Source organism: Phoenix dactylifera, chromosome 14 (assembly GCF_051530095.1).
Source record: "Phoenix dactylifera cultivar Ajwa chromosome 14, Ajwa_hap1_PhDact_Kaust_v1.1, whole genome shotgun sequence".
In the NCBI taxonomy this organism is placed as follows: domain Eukaryota; kingdom Viridiplantae; phylum Streptophyta; class Magnoliopsida; order Arecales; family Arecaceae; genus Phoenix; species Phoenix dactylifera.
The window spans coordinates 23,730,924-23,748,788 of NC_143203.1; the positions used below are offsets into that span (position 1 = coordinate 23,730,924).

Consider the following 17,865-nt stretch of genomic DNA (forward strand, 5'->3'; position numbering starts at 1 on the left):
CCTCTACATAAATGCTTAAGTTCAAGCCAGACGACATGAGTTTATAACTTTCCTTGCTTGACGGATTCAATAGGAATTTATTCAGTGCAAGCTTGTTGCAGATTTCTTGCCCCCCTTGGCCACACCAGATAGTCTCATCCATCCTACACTACCATTTGATAAGCACTTCCTTGATTTTTGCGTCCTTACTAAACCATCCTTATAAAGCAACAAAACGCTACCTAATGCCCAAACATATATAAATTTATGACCTTCGCTTGCTCAATGCTTTTTAGCAGCAATTAGGCATGGCTGTTTGACAATCGGTATCATGTTAATCCTTAACTCATTTATATGGAATAACTGTATTGAAATATCAGTTATCAATATCAAGACTCCGTTGAAAACAAGATAAAAGATCTTACAGAGATAGAAGAAGAACGAATAACTTTCCCCAAATATATTAGTATTAGTTCCACCCAGAAATGAAGCAAAATACACAGTTTTCACGTAAAGCATTAGAGAAAAACATTATTAAATTTGTCAGTAGTCGGATAATAAATTACTTTTCCACTGCAAAGTGCTCAAATGTGCCTCACAAATAGCAATTTAAACACAACGACTATGAAGAGTATTAGGATTCCAACATTAGAGACCCAGGAAAAGAAAGGAAAGCTGACTGATCACTCCATCTTTTGAGGAAAAGAGTACAGGATTTGCCTACCTAAAAATCAATAACAAAAGAAGACAAAATTTTATAAATGAACAACCTTTTAAATATCCATGCAACTTTCTCCAAAAACTTTAGTGCTTCTTCCGAGGTTTCGAGGGGACCTTTCCATAAGCCATGAGCCTCGAGTGGGACAGTTTCAATTCAGCCTGCCGGCGTCTTCTTCTACTGCGCCTAGACAATGGATTAGGTTCACCATTTGCTTCCTCAGGTTCTGTTTTCTGTTTTTCCTTCTCTGGCTCTGTCGATCTTGGGCCTCCCTCTGTCCTCTGCTTCTTACCATTCTTGTGGGCATCTGTTTTTCCTCCATGAAGAATCAAATCCTTTTTCAACTTCTGGTGATACGTCACCTTCCACTCCTTCTCCCTATACGGTGCTAACCTCTTCAGGGAAACATATTGGTTCAAATCCTTGTCATTAGCCACTAAAAGCTCTTCAGGTTGCAAGCCATATCTATTAGCTGGAACAGACTTGTACTTGAACCGAGTCTTCAGGTCTCCAATTGTATCTTCATAATCCAACTTATAATACTCCTCCAACTCCTTATCAAGTCCAACTTTCTCCTTAAGAGAGATTTTACGCTTCCTCTTCCTCTTACCCTCCTCCTTTTGTGGCTCTTCTTCCTCTTTCTGTTTTAAGACCCTCTCTCTCACTGCCTCAAACCCCTCATTAGATCCACCAACATCCCAACCTTTGGGAAGCCCAAGCAATTCATCTTCCTTATCAAAATCCGGCTTCTCCAAATCAGCCTCGTCATTGCTTCCAAACCCTGGATCAGCATCCTCGGCATCATAATAGTCCGCATCGAACATTTCTTTCATCTTCTTATCATACTCCTCTGGATTGAAATCTTCCTCTAGATCATCCTCATCCAGCTTGCAGACCCCATCCTCTCCAACCCCTGCAATCGCTCGAATCTTCTCGAGCTTCTCCTGGATCTCCTTCTTCTTCAGATTCTTCAAGTGCTTCAGCTCCTCCTTCCTCTCAAACTCAGCCAGCGCCATCCTCTCCTCCTTGCTCTTCCTCTGCAGCTTCCTGCTGCTCGTCTTCTTCCTCACCGACCCTTCAATAAACCTCGAGTGACCCAGAACTCGGTCCGCCTCCCCTTCCTCATGCCGGAAATTGTACTCCGCCTCATACCTATCCTGCTTGTCGAGCTCATCCTCGTCCTATGAAACATCAATGTCGTCGAACGGCCGCTTGTTGTCCTTATCCTGCGTGGCCCACGGCCTCTGGAGAAAATAGTTCTTCAGGAACAAATCATCCTCGTTCAATTCATCATCTTTCCCGAAGTAATCATCCAATTTCTTGTTGCGCTCATCGGCATCCTCATCAACCTCCTCCACAACCGCCTCCTTCTCTTTAATGATATCGCCATCATCCTCAGACCCGGCTTCATCTTCCTCTTTCTCCGCCGCCTCCAGGAATGCCTTGAGACCCTCCTCCTGCTCCTTGTTGTAGACCTTGGGGTTATTTTTCAGCGGCTTCCCACCGAATTCCGGTCCTTCCTCGATCAAATGCTGGGCCATGACGTCCTTCAGGTACAAAGGTCTCTCCTTTTTCGCAGCTTTGGGCTTCTCCTCCCCCTCTTCTTCATCATCGGAGTAGATTTTTGCATCCTTTTGGAGGATACTGGGGTCCTTCTTCCGAACCCTGACGAGGGCATCGAAGAACTGGAGGTCCCTCTTACCGGAGTCGACGGGATCGTCGTTGCCGTCGTCTGACGAGGACTCATCCTCGTCGGAGTCGTCGGAGTTGCCGGCGAGGCCGCGCTTCTTGAGCTCCTCGTACCTCTGGAGGGCCTCCCGCTTCTTGTTGTGCTCCAATCGCCGGGCGTACTGCTTGTCGACCTCGATCTTGGAGAGGTCGACGTCCTCGGTGCCCGGATCGCACGAGTCGAAGAGATCGATCCCCATCGCGGAGCGGAGATTTGGATCGAAGTCGAGACACTGGAGACCTGACCGCCTTGTAAAAGGATATGCGAGCCAGAGCTAGGGTTTGATCTCCTAGCAGCCGATCGAATTCGATCTCTTCATTCATCCGTCTGCACGGATCTCGAAGCAGCTATTGTGCAATCCAAACGGTCGGCGTGGCGAACGAAGATCAATCGAAAGAGAACCCGAGGTCTCAAACCCGAGGGTGATGCGGGGAGGGGAAGGAGAGGGTTTATGGTTCAGGTTCTATATGCGGTAGAATTATTTCACCTCCTTCTTCTTTCTTTTTTTTCTTTATTTGGTGGATTGCACTAGCCGTTGGATTGCGCAATATTTATTTCAAAATCTATACAAACAGATGAAAAAAAAAAGAGAGTATTTTGAAAAAAATCTATGGGAGATATGATCAATAGTTGATGTCGCTGTTAAAATCACCACTTATCCTACAAGCTTAAGCTAATAGGATGAGATAGATTTATTTATATATTTTATATTTTTTTACGGTCGCAAAAAAGAAAAAAAGATCAAACATTCTTTATGCGAAAGATACAATCTCGGCCCTTATGGTTTGTGATGTTGCTCTTGACCTGGGCTGGAGCATTTAAATTATTTCTTTTAGTAGAAAGAAAAATATGCGCAAAAATAAATATAACAAAAAAGTACTAGCAAAGGCGAAGCTAGAGATAGTAACAGATTGAGTATAGACTATTACCTAGATATGTTCCATACTTGTCTAGAGATCGAGCGGGGCAAGTAGAATCTCCAGGCACGATAGGATGAAATGGAGTTAGATAGAGTAGATTGGAAGGATTAAGTCGGATAAAGTTACAAAAATCAATATTTTTGCATGCAAATCATCTTTTTGTTTTTGCCTTGTTGAAGAAATTTATGAAGAGTTATATACATTTGAGTAGAGTTTGGGATGAATTTTACCATTATCTATATTCACCTCTGATCCACCTCGGGTCGAATAAAACCTACCTCATTACGGTCGAAGTCTGATTCTCAAAACATAATTTGACGGAATAAAACTTTAAATACATTTTGGGTAGAAAGAAAAGTTATGCGAGAATAAATATAACTAATAGTATCAGCAAAATAGAACACAAACGAAGCTCTCCGAGAAGAAACTAGTCTAGGTTTACTACAGATACCGATGATTTCTAAAGGATGGCTCCAAGATATCACACCAATTACGCTGCAGCTTTGTTGCTAGGCTGCATCTACGTAGCTTAGATGTTGATTTGGACGGAGTTGCTCATATAATATTCTCCACGATCCAGGATAATAGCCTCGACAAACTCTTAAGATTCAATGTTCCCACATTCCATGATATGGAAGAACATCACAAGGCACGGGAGTATAAAGGTTGATGTAATCACGCTATATTCATGTATCTTAGATCTTCTGTAGTGTTCTGTCTATTCAACCACCAATGTGTTCTTGTACCTTAGATAGTCCGTAAATTATGTTGCATTCGTTTTTTTATATGTTAGAGATGTGCAATAACGGTGAAATCTTATAAAAAACGAGTTTAAGCTTCCAGATGATTGCAGGGAACTAAGAAAGATTTGAAAGATCCTTATCTAGCTGAATAAAATTACTGCAAAACAAAATACAAGCATGGACATAGCATGGCACGAGAGTGAGGTGGAGAAGGGTGGTCAGAAGTTAGAAATACGAGTTCTGCCTTTGTATATGGGCTAAGAGAGGGAAATTGGACTTGTTTCAGGCCAGATTAGTACATTTTTTTCATCATTTAGGAATCATCATGAAAGTAATAACAATATCTTTCAAATTATTAAAATTTTAAATTCTTTATTATTCTTGTAATTATTTTTTATGAAATTGTTGATCAAAATTTACCATAGAATTTACAATTTATTCACAGGTGTTTATGATCTGAGTGCCAATCATCAGCACCCCATTTTTTTCCATTCGTGTGGATTCGACTGACCCGGAACGGTCGTCTTCCGTGGGGCCACATGTGCACTGCACCACGTGTCACTGGAGGGTGTGAAAGTGGGTGTTTCCTGGAAGTGCGCCCATCTGCTATTTATCTCAAAATGGCAAGGCGCTTAAAACACCTGATAGCTCACGCCGGGCTATCTCACTCCTACTCGCTCGCACTCGCAAAAACACCACTCCTTTAACTCTCTCTCGCTCCCTCCCTCCCCTTTAGATCTCGATTCGCCTCTCCTTCTTGTTGGAATTCAATCCAAGGAATTGGTAGTATGTAGTAGTTTTTGCTTAGATCTTGGGAATGGAAGCGATTTGTATGACTGATCTATAGATCTCTGGGGTTCGAAATGGAGGGTTTCAACCCGAAGGATTTATCCACGATCGGAGGGATCGCGACCATATCGCTGCTCCATTCCTTCATCCCCACCCACTGGCTCCCTTTCTCCATTGTCGGCCGCGCCCAGAAATGGAGCCTCTCCAGAACTCTCCTCGTCAGTGAGTTATATATTCGTCACATTCTTTCCTAAGATCTTGTCATCGTCTTCAGAATCATTCCGGGTTTAATTTTTTTCTACTGTCATACATTCTGTTAGAGATCTACAGAAATGTGGTCTCTAAGATCTTGTCATCCTTGTACTGTGTCTCGATTGCAGATGGATCGTATTAGACGTGGAATTGGTCTTGGAGTGAAAACTTGGTATCTTCAGTGTGTTTAAGGTTCACCAGAAAGCATCCTAATTTAAATCTTAGTTAGTAATTCATAAATAAAGGAATATTACAACTACTTCTAAATATTTCCTTAAGACTCAATGATATATCATTATTACATTGCATTACTTCTTTAAGACCCTTATTTTTTCCCCACTGGAGACATCCTATTTATTCAGCCTTTTGTAAATTGAATCCAATAAGGAGGGGGAAATTGTTTAAGGAATCTCTTGTTCGAGATTGACTCTTTCACTTGTCTTATCAACCCAGATGGGCATTCTCTTTTTTTCCAGCAGTCAATTTGTTTAAAACAACTGCAGGAAAGGGCTTAAAACTGAGCCTTGTTGCCCCTGCAATTTATCTAAGTTGGTTGCATGCTTATAAACACTCCCACTTTTTAATATTCACCTTTATCATTACTCATCATCAAGGCTCTGTTGGTACTTACTATAAACTAAATTCCTGTTTTAACTTTTGGTCGATAGAAAGTTATTAAATAAAACTTTATTTGGAGGAAATGAGTGGTTTTACGTAAATTCGATGTTTCGATATTTCTGTTGTGTATATTTTAGGCTGTATATTGCGAAAAACCTTTTATCAACCATGATTGTGACACCGTTTTCCGGTTCCTTAGTCCTCTTTTTATACACATATGCCTTATTTTACTGCTACCTAGAGTATGTTTAGTTGAAAAGGATTTTAAACCCTATCCACATTATTGCTTAAGAAGATTTTTTTTTATTTTGGGATATGAGGAGTGAAATCTGAAGACCTGCTTCTATCTCCAACTAAAGATTTTGGAGTTGATTGAGTGGCCATCTGGGTTTCAAATTCTCAAAATATATTGTTTTTTTAAATTTCATGTGCTTTATATTGCTGAATTTGAAAGAAGATTGTGGGCCTGTTCCATTTTCCAGTGCGTATATTGATACCAATTTAACTTCTCATAACTGATAATTCTTCTCCTTGCTTTAAGCTTAGGCATTGTTGGAAGATGCACAGATTTGCAAGATGTCCTGTATTTCTTTTATCTTCATTATTTTTTTAGAATTTTTTTCTTCTTGATTTTTTTTCTTTGTTTTCCTGGGAAAACAACAGAGAATGCACATGAACAACAAAATTTTGTGACATGACATTTGACCATAACCATAACCACTAGCCTTCACCCATTTTGTCATTGGCGCCATGATTAATAAAGTTTGGAATGCTTCTGGTGCTAAAAAGATGCTGGTTATCTGCCTTTCTACCTAGCAACTTCTTAGTTTTTTTTTTCTTGCGTTTAAATATTATTTGTTCATACTGAAGACCATGCTCATGCACTCCCTCCACCACACCTCCCCAAAGGGCCGCATCCCTGCCTGGCTTTATGTATCATACCTGTATGCAAGCTTTCAGTTAAGTATCTCTCAGGGATGTAACTTTTAAGCTGTATTACTGTAGATTCCAGTAACAAAAATTGATCTTCTTGGCATAACTCTGCTAACTTCAGTGATGATTAATGGCAATAGCATTTACAGTACCTATTGGTTTAATTGGTATATTTTTAAATTCTGCCTACTGATCAATCAACACGTGAGCAGAGATATATAAGCAAGTATGCCTCTGTCCTCTCCATATATAGGCATTTATATATGTCCCGACATTTTTTGCATTGTGCAGTGTGCAGCATACTCCATTCTATCTGGATTTAGTGATCTTTGACAGTAAACAACCCATGTTTATGTATACATCTGATGATAATTCCTGTGTCATTCATATTACTGGTTCGTCATGTTTTAGTGATGATCAGGTTGCATCCACTTGTAGTAGTTGATTTTTGAATTTGGTAACGTAGTCGAGCTACCTGCGCCTGTCTGGTCCGATCATTTAGCGGCTCTTTCTAAGGGTCAGGAATGTAAATAGAAAACATCGGACAGTTGCTCGTTAACTTTTAGAGTTAGTTCCAGATGTCAAATAGAAACTATTGTTGTTATTTGGACTGCAAAGGTCTGTGTGGTTCGATTGTTGGGACTAACCAGGCACACTCACGAATCTCTCTTTAATTTTACTAGCAGCTGCATTTGGAGCTGTCCTGCATGTGATTTCAACCTCACTGCTTGGCATTGCTGCAATTACCATGGCCACCACAATTGCTGGTGAGGAAACAGTGCATAGACTTGCATCCTTGTTTCTCATAATTCTTGGAGGAAGTTACGTTCTGCTATTCTTATTTGGTAAGGGAGGCCACAGTCACTCCCACAACCATCCCATGGAGAAGCTGGCTGTGACTGGACTTATTCTTGTACCAGCATTATCTCCTTGTGCAACAACACTTCCTGTTTTCCTTGCTGTTGGCAACTCCTCATCTATGATGGTGCTAGCTATTGTTGTGCTGCTATTCAGGTATGCCTCTATATCTACTTTGGTTTTGTAAAAGGAAAATGATGAAATGAATTGGGTGCATTTCATCTTGAATTCTAATTGGTGGCATTTCAGAATGTTTTATGAACTTTCTTCCGAATTTTAGACCTTATGTGTGAGGAATTTATATTGTACCTTGGATAATTAGTTGGGATATTCTAGCAGGTCGGCCTGCTTTAGCAGGGGCTAAGAAGGACATCAGGGTTAATGTCCAACAGCAATGTTATACTGGTTCGGTCAATACTTTGCAGAGGCTTTTTGTTGTTTAAGTTTATATATTATGCCAGTCGTGCCTCATTTACTTATGTATTTTATTTTACCATCACCTCATTTGTTCTTGATACCTCTGAACCAATGCTTAATCTAGTGATCAGAAATAAATTATTAAACTAGGTTGCATATTTGTTATAGAGCTTTTATCTGGATAAATTATATAGTGTTGTAAATGATTGGCAGAATGCTTTGTTGCATTTCTTCATCCAATTTCGTTCCTAATTTGGATGACCCATCTTTGTTTTGTCAAAAACATGAATATCAAATTGTCTATTATAAACTCTTGTTTAAAGCAATCTTGGTGAATGTAAAACTAGGAATAGTTTTTCAACACTTTGAAAAGCTACATTGTGCTTACTACTATAAGAGAATCCCACCAAACAGACGTGCATAGTAGAATCATCTTCTCTAAGTGTTGTTTTGGCAAAATATGTGGCCATTGAAGAGTTAGCTTAATATTTTATTTTTGACATTAACTTGTAATACATTGATTGCTATCAGATTAGAAATGGAAGAGAGTGTAAAGTTAAAATGTGGTTCATGAAGGAATATATATACATCAAGGGGTTGTTTACACTGAAGTTAGGTCCGGAAAAATTCTGTTTAAGAGCATCAGAATTCTGATAAAACCTCATCAAATGAGAACTACCCATGTGGGATATAATAACAAATGTAATTGAATTTGCTTAGAAAGTTTGTTGACAAGGCCCTACAAGCTTAGATGCAAGGCCCTGGCTATCAAAGATGTGGTTTAAAATTTTGTTCAAGCTAAACCAGGCATTATGGATATAACCAGCATTCCATGCTGGTCAAGAGGTTTACGCTTATTTTGTTATTCTGTTTTTGTGTGTGTTAGTGTATCAAATGAACAGCTGATACAAGTCTTACCTTTTAGTTTTAGTTGTTTCTTCAGTTTTGGGAGTTCAATAAGTACATTACAATTTTTTTTTTTTTGCAGTACTGTAACTGTGATGATATCTCTGGTAGCCCTCTCGTTTTATGGAGCCAGCCAGCTCAAATTTCACTGGGTGGAGCACTACGATAAGCTTATTTTAGGTTCAGTGCTTTGCCTGGTTGGAATACTGACATTTGCTTTTCATGATCATGATGGTGAGGAGCATTCAGTCGTGGAGAATGTGCCAAGAAAGCTTATCGTCTTATGATAAAAATTGGGTAATCATAACTCTCCGTGTCATGATGATTTTGATTAATTGATGAGGTGCAAGGTAACTACAATGTGGTTGAAGGAAAAGGGGTATTTTGCCTTCTAGCTCTGATCATAAGGTTTTTTTCCTTAAATCTTTATGTTGCTTTCTTCTTGTTCCAGAGGGTTGGGTTGCATGGTGATGATAGTTTGAGCCTACAATACAAATTGCAGCAAGTCACTGTGTAACTGCAAGTCGATGGTCAGAGCCTAAAGAGCACGAGTTGATAGAGTACAAAATTGCATTTTCCCCAGCTTAATAGAATAGGAATTTTGGTGTTCATATGAAGTCCAGATTTTTCAGTCATAAAAGTATTCCTTTATTTGCTTCAATTTTCTATTTTTGGTATTTTTTTTTTCATATTACCTGTTGCTAGACCTGAAGAAGAGTCTTGACATTGACCTAAAGGTTATCCAATTTTTTCACTAAATTATGAATTCTCTGTCTCTATGTATGTATGTATATTATGGTAACCTAATATATGGGCGTCCATGCAACAGTCAAAAAAAGGTGGGCCATGACCGCATGATTGGGGGTCGATACCTGTGATCTAGGCACAAATTACTATCTTTAAATTATTTATTGTTAAAAAATCATACGATTTGGAGATCTCTAACATATACTTATGCATCTAGCAGTAAAAAAATGGAGAGTTTAAATACATGAAGAATGCATATTTTTTAATCATTTGATGTATAGATTACAAAACTTTAAATCATCTTAATTTTTGGCACTAAGTAATTTAGAAATAGTATATCATATTTAATGATTCGGATCGTTAGTGTTGGGTCCATGGTCGTCCGATCTGGACCAACTTTATTTGGAGTGTGTAGGTATCCACATAGTAGCTCTATTCTATTTTTCTCTTTCTTGTGTGTATTAGTTCATGAATTGGAATTCTTGCTTAATTTGGCTTTTCTTCACAATGAAGAAATAGTATTCTTCGTTTTTGTGTTATTAGCTATTTTGTGGAAGAAGGAAATATTCCTATCACTTACTTCAAACGTTGAACCGGGGATCGTCGCTTCTGCATTATTTCTTCCCAATTTAAGTTTTCTAAATCAACTTTTAGGTCGGATCTCCATGTCCTCCTATCCAACTTAGATCATTGTGCTCCTCCTCTCCATCAATTTCCTCAGTCAACTTCATCTCAAACTCTTTCTTTGTCAAATTCCCTACCACAGCTCCCTTTTGGGATTTTCGTATGAAGATTTCTTACCTTAATCGCTAAACTTGTAGCTGCATCATCAATCCTGATTTCCACCCACTAGCATTAAGCTCCGGATATGAGAACAAAAAATTCTTTATCTATCCGTTTTTTCAGCACTTCATGAGAAACACCTGCAGAACCAACAAGTAGTGATCCAAAGTAGGTGTAGAGAGGCCAAACAATGGATGGAACAGATCCTCTTGAGAAGAATGGACGAGAAATCTATCTAATGTAGTTAGGCTTGTTGATTCTCTTCCATTGGTCCAACTGAAATGCTCTCGAGACATGAACAATGCCAATGTTAGAGATAAGCTCATTAAGCTATCCGGTTGATTTACGATTACCTAGCACAACCATCCTTTTAGGAGAGAACTTGGTTAAAGTCACCATTTATTCAAATTGGTATAAGAAATTTTTATTTTTTCCCTAAAATTTGGTAGCAATCTTTATTTTCCAGAAGGTCTTTTAGCTTATAACTAATTTTATCTTTTTTATCAGTATATCATCTAATAGTATAATATTGACTTCTACTGAAAATTTATTTTAATTACTACAATAATTAATATATTGTTGTCGTTATATTCTTTTTTATTTTCATTTGATAATATTTTTTACATGCCAATAATTGAATTTTTACTTCTCTTTAATTTAACTTTTCATTTAATATAATTTATTTTTCTTATTTTCTCTCTTATAATAAGGGTGTTTACTAGTTGCCATTAAATTGCTTTCTCTCCTCTACAGCACCTTCCTGAATTTCAGGATTGTACTTGTTTCAACTTCTAATAAACCACCTACCTTTATGTTTGGCACCAAAAACAAATAAGGTTTGTACTCGTTTTGAGAAGATTTGCGTTAACGTAGTAGCATCCAATCACTAAATATCATCTTGTTTTTTTAAATTCCCTTTCTATTTCTCCCTTTCCCGGGTAACAATGGCCCATATCCCTCCGTTTGTGCACAACAACTAAAACCATTTGGGGCTCGTTTGGTTCGCGGGAAGCATTTTCCTTCCTAGGAATATGATTCCTGGGAAACAAATTCCTAGAAAGAGGATGCCTAGGAAAGTACTTTTGGCATGTTTGGTTGACCATGGGAAAGTGACAAATTTCTAAGGTGCTTATGTTTGGTTGGCCACCCACTTTCCTAGGAAAGTTATATATAATTCCTATTATGCCCTTAATAAAAATTAGGTTTTTAATGCCTCTTTAATACTTCTTTAATGCTGAAGGGACTTTTTGGAAAAAAGTAAAAATGGAGTGATTCCCGCCTCATGGGAAAGTAACTTTCCCATGTTTCTCATGGGAAAGACTTTCCCATGAAATGTGGGAATCACATTCCCATGGGAATACAACTTTTCCTTCTCTCTCCTTTGAAAACTCCAACCAAACAAGAGGCATCTCATTACTTTTCCGTTGACCACACTTTCCCCCCTTCTTTTCCCGCGAACCAAACGAGCCCTTGAGGATCAATATAGGATTGAAGTGAAAAATAAAAGTCTAAATTCTGAAAGCTAGAAATTTGAGCAAATCTTGTAACTTAGCTTTGCAGCTATATACTACCTGAGTTCAGTATATACGATGCACATACGATGCCTTCTCCCAAGGCATACGGTGATGTCGATGGAATTCATGCGCGCCTTCTTGTTTTTTTTTTATTTTTTTGCTAAGGCGGGTGGATCATATCTGACGAGTACGGATACATCAAATAAAATCAAAAAATAAGATACCTTGAAGTGCCAAAGAAAACTTCCTATCTTCAGCCCATAGGATACTGCCGGAGTGACAGGTTATATAAGCAGCCACCCAATCCGCAGCTTCATTGGCTTCGTGGTATACATGTTTAGCGGTTCCTTCATTTTTCACCATAGCCCAAATGTCTAAGCTACGAACCAACTGAAGCTTGCCAAGTGTGTGGCTTCGTCTGTATCCTGTTCAGGCGGAAACAGCTGAGCCGCACCCATACATGGCATTCATCTCCCAGACCAGGAGCCAATGATAATTTGCCACATTCGCGTTTCAAGTGGACATCGCAACCCAGCGGTGTCCAGGGCAGGATCCAACGGTCCTGATCTCCCAATTGCAAGCTCAAGGGTAATTTGGTAAATATATCAAACTCCGATGCGATATATACTCAACTTACGAACCCTAGGGTTTTCTTTGCGGCCGGTGCCCACAGGGATATCCAGGGTTCTCCCTCTCTACGCCTCCCTCCTCTCATTCTCGAAGCATCACCCATGGCGCCCACGAAGAAGGCGGTAATCTTTACAAAGATCTCTTCTTTAGATTTTTTTCTTCTTCCTTTGACCGCATGGCCGGAGGTTTTTCTAGTTTTTCCGGGGATTTTTCGTTGATTCTTTGAGGGTTTTTTTGGCTTGTTTTCCTGATGCAGAAGAAGAGTACCGAGAGCATAAACAACAGGCTTGCTCTCGTGATGAAGAGCGGGAAGTATACCCTTGGGTACAAGACGGTCCTCAGATCCCTTCGGAATTCCAAAGGTTTTTTTTTTATTTTTTCTTTTTTTTTCGGATCTCGGATCCCTTTTTATGGCCATTTTTTGTGTTTTTTGATCTCTAACGCTTTCTGGAGATTACCTCCATTTCCAAATAAATAGTCTCATTCGGGAAATTTACCGTTTTTGATTGACAAATGGGCTATGATCTATTCTAGAAGTTGTTTCTAGGGCTGTGGATTTTATGTGCATTGATGGAGCTAGTCTGATTCGGTCCTTTGTTTTCTTGATGTTTTGTTGGATATGGTTGAAACATTTGGGTGTGTTGGAACGTGGAGGGTGAGCAATCGTTTGCGTTAAATGTTGGGGTTTATGGTCTGGGACTGGAGTTTGGCTCTTTGGCTGCTAAACCGTGCCTTTGAGATGAATACAGTTCCCGAAATCAATCCCGACCTTCTTCCCTGCCTGAATCCATCTAGATTTTTTTTCCTAAATCTAGGGGAATGTGTGGAGGGCGAAACATAATGTTATCAACGATAAAATAAGGTTAGGTAAGGTGTTGGATCTCAATAATAATTATCTTTCAACTTAAAATATCACATTCCTAAGTTTTTGCCTTTGCTATAAATGCTTCATTGATATTTTGTACAGATAACTGTGGTTCAATCGGTATAGCTCTCTGAGCTTATCTGTGCATGGAAGTTTATCACCCTTTTTTTGTATTTCTTAGATAGCATGATAATTTATTATATGAGTGTTTGTCAGTTAGGCAGACATTTGAAAATTGACTTTCCAGAAACAAGGCCAATCAGTCATTTGATTTTTTTCAATTTCTGTGTTGCTTGATTACGATGTGGTTAATAATTTCAGCTTAATCTCTTGTTAATTTTGGGACTTTTAGTCGCAGTATGGTAGATTACTAAACACATTATTTTCTATGTCATGGTAAATTATTATTTGTGTGGTCCACTGTTGTAAATTCTGAATGTGTCATCTATTTCATGCTTTTGTGGTGTACCATGTATTGAGCCTGTAACTAAGTTTATTACCAGTCACTTAGTGGCATGTTGTCATAAAGATTGAGCTTTGTGCACCCAAATGAAAAATAGTAATTGTAGTTCTCAAGGGTTATAGCAATTGTTTGGGTTAAATTATTGTATACATAATGAAGAAGCAAATCTGACTTTGCAAACTATATAAAAGGAACTAATGCTTTTTGTTGTGTAAACGAATTACTGAATGAAAACAGAAGTTGTGATTGCTCATTTACACTTTACCATTCTCTGCCACACACCTTTCATTCCACCACAAAAACAATCATCTAGCATGTTTCTCTGATATTCTTGAACATCAGCCACTGATACTGTAAATTCTTGTAGCTGCTATACACAATATTACCCATAAATTTAAAATTGTAAATTACAGCGCCATTATACCATACCACCTCTCGTGCCATCTTTAGGGCTAAGCATCACATAGTCACTGAGCTGATATTTGTAGCAAAATTAGTAGTGGTGTCAGATCAATTATGCCATCACTATGAAAATGTCTGTGGAGCTTATGGTGCAACTATAAGAAAATATATTAGCTAGTAATTCCATTATTCGTAGCTTATCACCTACTAAACACAGAAACAGCCTCTTCGCATAGGAGGGAGGGGATGGAATAAAGCTGCGAGCATCTGACTCTTTACAAACCCCACAATGATGGGATCCTCGTGCGCCGGGCCACCCCTTTTTTTATCACCTACTATCACCCGGCTATATGCTGCTTTTGCATGTTGCAGAATATGGTGCAATCTAGTGGATTCAGTAAAAAAGAATGTTCAAGAAATGGATTCATAGGTGACTTGTGGAAAAGCACTTAACATTCATTTCCATATTGTCAATGCTTAGTGAATAGATTGGCAACCTAGTGAGCTCTATATATTAAGATCATATTATTAATCAAAAGCACCAAATTTGTAGTGTACATGTCTAGAATGAATGGGGCCTAGAATGAACTTCCAATTTTTCATGAGTTTGATATCCGATGCTTCAGTGATTTTATACTCTTGAATTGCATGAGCAGGTTATCATCAGTTTCATGACAATTAATGGTTGCAGAAAATATCATAATTTTGTGGGGTGGAGATTTCTTTGAATGGAAGTGAATTTATTAACCTGTGTTTAGTACGTCTTTTCTTTTCCTTGATTCCAGACTACTTTCTGGCCATTTTTCAGTTAAATTTTGATAATTGTCTTTGTGAGCAAATTTGCAGATTCTTTTGTTGATGTTCTAGGTGTTTTGCATCTTGTTTTCTTTTGGCTCCCTAGGCTTAAAAATCATGCTAATATGAATTTAACTTTCTCAAATCTTGTGTTTTCGATACTTTTTCTAATTCTTTGCCATATCAAAACTGTATACTGAGAAAGCTGTGGTCTTTATACCTACCAGCTATCCTTGTATGCTTCTCATTTATCCAAGGATGATGTTGTTCAGAATTTTGACACCAATTCAAGGGATTGCCATTAGGTTAAAGCCTATTTGTAGAGTCCTTTTATATTTGTTAACCATACCTTGAATTGTGAAGCTGACACCATATAGACTAAGATAAGGCAGCATGGAAGTCTTGCATCCCATTACTACATCACTTTCACCATGTTTGGTTTTGCATTCTATATTTATTCTTTATTTGTAAACTTGCCATCTTTCACTAGTATAGTATCGGGGACATGCCCAGAAGAGGAGGCTAAAAAAGGTTCATCTAGTGAGGTGGTCTGAGGGATCCTCAGAGTTTTTATGGCTTGGGTCTTCGTTCAATTTATTCCCCCTGTGAGGGGGGGTAACTCCGGAGTGAAAGAGGTAACTACGTTACCACTTTCACGTAGGAGTTGGGGGGGGGGGGGGAGTTCGCCTAAGTAGTTATATCCCCCAATTTTTAGATGACCTTGTTTTTGAGCTTTTCTTCTTAAAGATTGCTGCAATGTTATCTTGTATAGATATTGTGTAGCATACTACATAGAGCTTATTGTTGAACTTTTTTTCGCATCTTCTGACATGCAATTTTCGTTCATCAGTCTTTTTTTAAAAAATAACTTATAAATTTGATATACATCTGAGGTTACTGGCATCTCATTGATTGATTTATTCCAGGAAAGTTGATAATTATTTCAAACAATTGCCCTCCTCTTCGCAAGTCTGAAATTGAGTATTACGCAATGTTGTCTAAGGTTGGCGTGCATCATTTCAATGGGAGTAAGTATTTCTGTCTGTTCTTAATAGATACTCTCCAACATATCATTTGTGGTGCGATTATTATACTTAGTTTTAACTTTATTGTTCTTGTAAGTTAAAAAGGTGAAATATCTTTTGATCAAATCTTTTTATTAACTAGATTATGATAACCATTTTGCTAGGCATTTGGTTATTAAGTTGTAAACCCTGAAATATCAGAACTGTTACAAGTACATAAATATGAATTGTTTTGTGATCTTTTTTTTATAAGAAAGCAAAACATAATACTGTATTTGATGAATTCTAAGTGTGACTATTTGGAAGACCATATCCTGCTTTATAAGAATTTTTTAATTAATAAACCAAAGGGATAAGAAATTGATTCAATTAGAGTTGGTAGCTTCCTAAGAACTTTTCTTGGAAATGTGGGATGTTGTTGGGAAACCATTAATAAACAGTTTGGATTAGTTGGCTCATTCACTTCTCTACCATTTCTCCAAACATCTTTTTAAATTATTTTCAGGGCTTTTTTTTAACTTATATTTCAATGTTTGTGCCCTCATTCTTGAGTGCCAATTCTGTCTCTTAGAAGCCTACCTGTGACTGTGATCTTAAGTACCCAAACATTCTGACCGTCCTGCCCAAATGCTTGCTTTAATTCATTTTATCAGCTTGTGGGTGTGCTCCCAAAACCTACCAGTCCAATTCTACTTGGTCCATGTGGGTCCAAATGTCTTTTCCTGGGACCAACTCTATATCTAAAGGTTTACATATTTGTAGGATTAAGGACCAAATCTTTCTCTCTGTGTTATTACCTGCCCCTGCAAGTTATAATGTGAATCTCCCATCATCTGACCCTATTTGCATTGCAGTTGGTACTATTGTTTAGCTTTCAGAGAGTTTTGTTGTGCAAGCAGAATAGGACCTTCTATTTCCCTTGTCACTATCCTTAAATGATGGCAAGATCCTCTCATCCTCCAACTATGAGAGAGAGAGCAACGATCGCCTTCTCCTCTCCAGCAATCGGTAAAGAAGAGATGCTAGGGCAGCACAGATTCATAGCTACATTAGGCTACTCAAGATGGTGCTAACCGAACCCTATGAATCTTTTCCTTTAGATCTTTCATCATAAAAAGAGAAGGGAGTATAGAAACTTTTTCTGGTTCAGCATCAGTATGTGTAGTTGGTTGGATCGCACTTATACATCTTGGTGGAACTTGTTGGGCTTAGAAATAAGTTGGTCATGGCTAGTTTTTTCTTCTCCCTTCAAATCCATGCTTTATGCGATGTTTGTTCATGCTGCAAAACTTAGACTTGCATGATATTGCCGCTGGCCTCTTTATTTGATACTTTTTCATTTGCAGATAATGTGGACCTTGGAACAGCTTGCGGCAAATATTTCCGTGTAAGCTGCCTCAGCATTATTGATCCAGGTGAGTTAAATGGACACTCAAATCAATTTTCCTTGTCCTCTCCTTTTCTGCTAGATGGCAATCATTTATTGTTGCATTGCTTGTGTTTCAGGTGACTCCGACATCATCAAGAGTATCCCAGGTGACCAATGAGACGAGGCAGAGATACCTAGGTTGTACTTGTGTTTTAGGAATTATGGTCACTCGATCAGGTTCTCTTGCTGGGCATAGTGTTTCCTACTATAGTGACTGCAAATTTTTGACTTGAAACTGTGGCGAGATAAATGTTAAATTTATCATTGCTCTGTTTTTGTTCCTGTTGCTTTGTCATAATTTATTGCCAATGGAGACTTATTCTCGAGTTCCAGGTGAAATGATCTGAATG

The 17,865-nt window shown here is 38.3% G+C and overlaps 4 protein-coding genes across 10 annotated transcripts; 2 read left to right on the plus strand and 2 right to left on the minus strand.

Annotated features, from left to right (window-relative positions):
* Positions 1-640: 640 nt before the first annotated feature.
* Positions 641-1,713, minus strand: LOC149751402 (uncharacterized). Its single transcript, XM_089927164.1, has one exon. It carries the CDS (start codon positions 1,711-1,713, stop codon positions 784-786), a length of 930 nt encoding a protein of 309 aa, XP_089783290.1. The 3' UTR covers positions 641-783.
* LOC103704988 (uncharacterized) lies at positions 641-2,625 on the minus strand. Its single transcript, XM_008788534.6, has one exon. It carries the CDS (start codon positions 2,623-2,625, stop codon positions 1,879-1,881), a length of 747 nt encoding a protein of 248 aa, XP_008786756.4. The 3' UTR covers positions 641-1,878.
* Positions 2,626-4,726: 2,101 nt separating this feature from the next.
* LOC103704987 (uncharacterized) lies at positions 4,727-9,629 on the plus strand. Of its 7 annotated transcripts, none has more exons than XM_089927369.1 (4): positions 4,727-5,100; positions 7,365-7,448; positions 7,602-7,695; positions 8,945-9,629. In XM_089927369.1, exons 1-4 carry the CDS (start codon positions 4,953-4,955, stop codon positions 9,147-9,149), a joined length of 531 nt encoding a protein of 176 aa, XP_089783495.1. In that variant the 5' UTR covers positions 4,727-4,952; the 3' UTR covers positions 9,150-9,629. The 7 variants fall into 7 exon arrangements, 6 of the variants coding, with proteins under 6 accessions (XP_089783495.1, XP_089783491.1, XP_089783490.1 ...); XR_016398388.1 differs by having other exon boundaries at positions 4,728-5,100; positions 7,365-7,695; positions 8,945-9,212; positions 9,314-9,629; XM_089927365.1 differs by having other exon boundaries at positions 4,728-5,100; positions 7,365-7,695; positions 8,945-9,159; positions 9,314-9,629.
* A 2,907-nt stretch (positions 9,630-12,536) lies between these two features.
* On the plus strand, positions 12,537-17,841 carry LOC103704986 (large ribosomal subunit protein eL30-like). Its single transcript, XM_008788531.6, has 5 exons — positions 12,537-12,658; positions 12,793-12,898; positions 15,988-16,089; positions 17,433-17,501; positions 17,593-17,841. The coding sequence occupies exons 1-5, from the start codon at positions 12,638-12,640 to the stop codon at positions 17,631-17,633; spliced, it is 339 nt and encodes a 112-aa protein (XP_008786753.1). The 5' UTR covers positions 12,537-12,637; the 3' UTR covers positions 17,634-17,841.
* Positions 17,842-17,865: the final 24 nt, after the last annotated feature.